The sequence below is a fragment of the Argentina anserina genome, chromosome 5 (genome assembly GCF_933775445.1).
Source record: "Argentina anserina chromosome 5, drPotAnse1.1, whole genome shotgun sequence".
Classification (NCBI taxonomy): Eukaryota; Viridiplantae; Streptophyta; class Magnoliopsida; order Rosales; family Rosaceae; genus Argentina; species Argentina anserina.
In genome coordinates, this window is record NC_065876.1 from 28,289,387 (window position 1) to 28,295,346 (window position 5,960).

The window sequence follows — 5,960 nt, forward strand, 5'->3', positions numbered from 1 at the left end:
CGATAAATATATACGGATTCACAATTCCAATTGAATTGGGATGATTCAGGACTAATATATATGTTGAAGCTCTGGAAATTGTCAGGTTTCGAAACCGAGCTAGGGGACTGGACGAGAGTGCTGCAAAATTCTTTTCCTGCCGGCCATATCGGATTCCAAATTGGGGGATAATTGAATTAGGGGACGAGAATGAGGAAGGAGGGATTTGATGGAATTTTGTAGGAGGTGGGATTTGATGAGTGATTTAGGCGAATTGAAGGATCCAAGGTGGAGGAGGGCCATAGAGGAGGCCATGCGCTTGGTTTGAACTTTGAAGCTCCACAACTGTAATGATCCCAAGGACAATAGATTGAAGTTAGCGAGGGAGAAATAAATGTTTGGGTAGCGAAGATTTAGTTCAATGGAGGACGAATTCATTCTTTGCCCCACCCACCTTAGCTGAGTGACCCGACCCGACGTGAGATGGAGCCTTGATATGGAGTTCTGTCGTTCTGCGTTAACAGGTCCCGGCGAGAACCATGGCGGATTGGCTGAGATCGTTGATTATGAGGCATTTTTGGACTTGTGAAGGATAGGGAGATGAGTTTGCTCACTTGGTTTTGTAGAGTTTATAGAAGGGACCAAGTGGAGTATGTTAATACTAGAACATTGTAATTCAATTTTTACCGTGCATTATTTGGAGCCAAACTAACAGCGCTTGCACTGCATGTTCTGTTAGTAAAACCGTCAAGTGAAGGTTTACAAGGTGAACCGAAGAATCTCCGTGGAATTACTAGGAAAACCGAAAAATTATTCAATGCACGTAATTTTTCGCAACGGTTTACTTATATTATGTTTATGAGAATGAAAATGATTGATGGATGGATTTCCTTTATTTGAAGTTTTGAGAATGCAGTTATACAAAAGCAGGTGGACGGCTGGATATTTTCATACACTCTACATTAGGAGGCATTGCCAGGTGGACTCCGCAGGCGTTCTTGGGAAACTCATCTGAACCGGGTGGTGGATAGAGATTTCGTATACGAACTCGACAATCAAAAGGTGGCACCGGACGCTGAACACCAAACCCACTCATATCCATTGAATTGAACGGAACATAATGCAGCTCCCCATCAACGATCTCATCTGTCTCAGTTACTCGTAGTTCGTCAATAAATATTTCGCATTTCCATCTTCGCCTCCACGTGGTAGTAGCAGCATCAGCAACCCATAGGGCCAGTCCTGTATTGTCCCATTTGAAATTAGGAAGGACATGAATATCAAATTCATACACTCCATCCTCTCTGAAACCTATAATTCGACAGCTCAGCCAGTCCGGAATTCCATGATTTGCTGGAAAGTAAACCCAGAATGCAGACTTCTGAGAAGATAGAATAAGAGACAAGAAATCAGCCTTCACCTGATGATGATCATCAATTTTATCATTCAGTAACCAAATTTCTTTCTCTGCCTCCTGAACCAGATTGCCACAGAGTCTCCAGCAATTGATCAAGTTCAGGTTCTCGAGCATTTGCGATTCTTGACGTTTCAAAATGTTTGATAGCTTTGCAATTCTTTCCAACGATACGCAACCGCTGACATTTAAATTTCTCAAATTTGGTGGAAGTTCCGAAACCTCTTGAAGGTTCTTGCACCGCTTTAAGAGAAGATGCTCCAAGTTGTTTAGTTTGGAAAGGCCAGCTGGAAGACTAACAAAATTGCTGTCCGAAAGATCAATCATGAATACGGGGGAAGCACAACCAAGCGTCACAAGCAAATTACCAAAAAAGTACCTTAGTGAAGGAAACGTAGAATTGCCTTGATCATCATCATCACCGTCACTGTCTGTTCCTGATGAAATTTGCTTGCCGTGATTTGAAATGTTTGCGTTGGACGCTTCACAGTATTCCACCATGTTAGAAAATGGATTTAGCGCCAGTTTTGCGCAACCTCTGAATTCAAGCCAGTATAGCCGTTGCAATCGATACATGCTGAGCGGCAGACTCGTAAGGTTTTCACAGTGGTAGAAACGCAATTCTGAAAGATTAAAGAGTTGATATCCAATTGATGAAGGCAATTCTTTGATGGCAGTTCCAGATACATTCATTCTTGTTAAGGATTCCATCCTTCCCACGATTTCTGGGAAATCCTCCAGCCTCTTGCAGCCTTCAAAAGAAATTCTTTCCAGAGATTTCATGTTGACTATTCTTGGAAACGTCCTAAGCTTACAACAACTCTCAATATGAAGCTCGACAAGCTTATCAAGGAATCCAACAGAAGGATGCAACTCAGCTAAACTTGTACACTCGCTTAAATCCAACCTCTCCAAATTTGGGAACCTTCCGTACAAGTCTGGGACCTCTGTTATGAATCTGCAACTTCTGAAGCTTAACGATTTCAAATTTTGCAGATTCTGGAATACAAAAGGGAAAAGATAGTATGATCAGCTGCACAACCACTTTATAACGATTGAAAATGCTAAAAGTTAAGTACCTTGAGTCCTTGCCCAATCTGTGAGAAGCGACTGTTTGATATATTGAGCTGGACTAGTTTTTTTGGATTGAAGTCGGATGGCAAAGATTGTGCTGGGAATCCAGGCCAATCAAGGAACCTCAACTGATTTGGAAGATAACGAATCTCTCCAGAGAAGCGTGCATTTATATTTATAAACAGCTGAAGATGTTTCATCTTTTTGAAGCATTTTTCACTCAACTGTATCTCGTCTTCTCCTGGTAGCTGTACTCTGATGCCTTTAACTTTTTCTGAACCCTGATATGATAAAAGAAATTATAGGATTAGCATACCACATATGTTTCCACAATTAGGAAGCTCTGGATATAGACAGAGACAAAAACATATGTAGAAGGAGAGTCAGGATAGATGTTTCATACTGTATTTTCAGTTAAAACACTAATTACATCCTCATGAAACCATAGTCTGCTACGTCCGCCAGCATCATCTGGTGACTTTTCACGAACTTTCTCTTTTCCCATTTCCTCCAGCAAGTCATGCATCCATATCCGACCAAATTGATCAAAATTTATGAGGGCCTTTTCTTCGAGTACTTCAATGGCATGGCTAGGGTTAAGGTAACAACTATCTAGTGCTTTCATCACATAGTCCTTTTCTTTACCGTTTAAGAAACATGCAATGTCCAGAAATGCTTCTTTCAACGGATATTCCAATGCATCATAACTTGTTTCAAGGACCTTTTGGATACCACTATTGGGAAATCTGCTGTGATAATATAATGCCTCATGCCATTGATTTATGCTCTTACCACAGAGAAGTGAACCTAAAATGTTTATAGCTAACGGAAGGCCATGAGCAACTCGTACAGCAGTATCAATTGGGAACTTCACACACGCATCTGGATTTCGGTTTTCCTTAAAGGCATTCAAAATCAAGAGGTTACGGGCTTCATCATTCTTTAATGGCTGGGCAGTGCAAATTGCATGGACCTGATGAGAGGTTAGCACTTGTCTATCTCTTGTTGTTATGATAATTCTGCTGCCACGACCAAACCAATCAAATCCTCCAGCTAACTTTTCCAACTGGTTCAATTCATTTACATCGTCAAGAACTAAGAGAACTCTTTTACCACTCAATCTTTCCTTTATCACCTGGATTCCTCTATCAGCATCAGTGATCATCTCCATTTTCTGCCCCCCAAAAATCTCATGAAGAAGGTAATTTTGTAGCTGGACTAGGCCCTGATTGGGTTCTGAAGTTGCTCGAACATTTGCCAAGAAACACCAACCTTCAAACTTATGGCGGACCGTATTGAATAAAGCTTTAGCAACTGTTGTTTTGCCTATCCCGCCAATACCCCATATGCCAACCATGCGAACATCACTTCCCCCGACATCTAAAAGCTTAAGCACATCTTGTACACGAGACTCTATTCCAACTGGATACTTTGCCACATTAAAATAGCTACGTTTTGCTACTTGCGCTGAAATCTCTTCAGCAATGCTACTAGTGAAACTAGCTTCATGCCTGCCCATTCAACTTTGAATTAGTAATTAAGTCCCCAAATTATAATCGAAACAACTATGATTTTGTAATGAACTTTAAATCGGATGACATAAACATAAGCTAGTAACATCGAGGCATTTTGGTGATATACATATGCTGAAATATAAAAATGATCATACCCGTCCAAGAAAGTCCACCCTGATAAGTTTGCTACATCCCGAAGAGCCGTCCTCCATCTTTTGACCTTGTCCATGTTGTCTCTGAATCTAAGCTCATGTTTAGCAAGTGCCTCACCATACTTGCCATTCTGGTGCCGAACAACGGAGGGATCCACCTTGTAGAACACCGGCCATACCAATTGTTGCTTCAGCTGCTTACATTCAACAATTTTAACAAGTTCATCCAAGCACCAACTCGAGGATGCGTAGTTTTCAGAGAATATGACAATAGAAATCTTTGACCCTTCTATTGCTTTGAGAAGTGCAGATGATATCTCTTCTCCTTTTCTGAGCTCTTCGTCATCTATGAAGGTTTTAACTCCCTTTTGATCCAAATACGTGTACAAATGACCAGTGAAGTTGTTACGTGTATCCGCACCTCTAAAACTCAAAAACACATCGTATGGAGATGAACGGTTGAGAGGAGAAGAGGAAGGAGTACATGAATCCGTATTGATATCCATAAGCAGAGGTTCCTTATGATCAGATCCGTCGTACTGCTTCAGCTCCTGCTCGGGGATTTCGTCGAGCTGGGCCGGCGGCGGCGGCGGCAGAGGCTGCATTACCTCCAAGCTCCTGGACCTCTGGTGGGTAGCGTACCGCCCAAAAAGCCCAGAAATCACATAGTAAGCAGCCACGAGTAGGGCCAAAAGTGTGAAGAATGTCGGCGGAGATAGAACCGCGCGGCCCAAAATCCCCTGCTTCAGTGTTTCCAGGACTTGCAGGGCCATCTTTAGAGTGATAGAGAGATTCTAACACTTGGACCGATTCAGCTCCTATAATGGCCTCTAGAGCAGTTTTATACTATGTAGCACGGACACGGACACGAGTGTCCGTATTGGACACGATTCGATACGTAGACACGGCATATAAAATTTTTTTTGGACACGGACACGTGGTGGACACGTCAATTAAAATTATTTTAATATATATATATTTATTAAAAAATAATTTAAAAATTTGAAAGTATTTAGATGTGTATATATATTAAAGTGTGCATAAATATAACAAAAACTGAATCTGTTGGAATGGTTGAGGATTTGTTAGATCATTTGGATGACCAAGGTTCGAATCCCACCACAAGCATTTTTATTTTTATCATGAGTTTCTCTCCTTATATATATTAAAGTGTGCATAAATATAACAAAAACTGAATCTGTTGGAATGGTTGAGGAGTTGTTGGGTGTCTTGGATGACCAAGGTTCGATTCTCACCATAAACACTTTCAATTTTATTATGAGTTGGTGCGTGTCCGCGTGTCCAATTTGGATACTCGCGTGTCCAATTCGGACACTCGCGTGTCCGATTCCGACACTCGCGTGTCCGAACCGTGTCCAAATTGAGTTCGCGTGTCCGAGCGTGTCCAAGCGTGTCCGAGCGTGTCCGTGTCCGTGTCCGTGTCGGACACGCAATACGGACCCTTGGCCGCGTGTCCGTGCTTCATAGGTTTTATATGAAAATGTAAATAGTGGTTGATCAGTGTGCGAGAGAAAAGGAAGGAGAAGCTTTGAGTAAAGGGAAAGCTCTTTTGTCCTTTTTATTGAATAAAAGTAATGGGAAAACCCTTTTTTTTTAAAATAAAAGTAATGGGAAATCTCTATGTTTGATAAGTGATAAGTCTTAGTTTTGATGCCTCATGCATGGAGGTGATGGAGTTACCCTGCAGCTTCATTATTGGGATTGACCGCTTTTGGAGTGCTGGTGAATTTACATTCCATGCAAGGGACACGATTGCCGATACTACTGACCTTGACAAAAGTAGTCATCATGTTCTAAAAAATGGCC

At 41.6% G+C, this 5,960-nt stretch overlaps 1 protein-coding gene across 2 annotated transcripts; it reads right to left on the bottom strand.

Annotated features, from left to right (window-relative positions):
- Positions 1–867: 867 nt before the first annotated feature.
- LOC126793647 (TMV resistance protein N-like) lies at positions 868–4,858 on the bottom strand. 2 transcript variants are annotated; one of them, XM_050520238.1, is made up of 5 exons: positions 4,137–4,858; positions 2,871–3,978; positions 2,473–2,748; positions 1,773–2,392; positions 868–1,700 (listed from the first exon to the last, which is right to left on the bottom strand). In XM_050520238.1, the coding sequence occupies exons 1-5, from the start codon at positions 4,736–4,738 to the stop codon at positions 896–898; spliced, it is 3,411 nt and encodes a 1,136-aa protein (XP_050376195.1). In that variant the 5' UTR covers positions 4,739–4,858; the 3' UTR covers positions 868–895. The 2 variants fall into 2 exon arrangements, with proteins under 2 accessions (XP_050376195.1, XP_050376194.1); XM_050520237.1 differs by having other exon boundaries at positions 868–2,392.
- Positions 4,859–5,960: the final 1,102 nt, after the last annotated feature.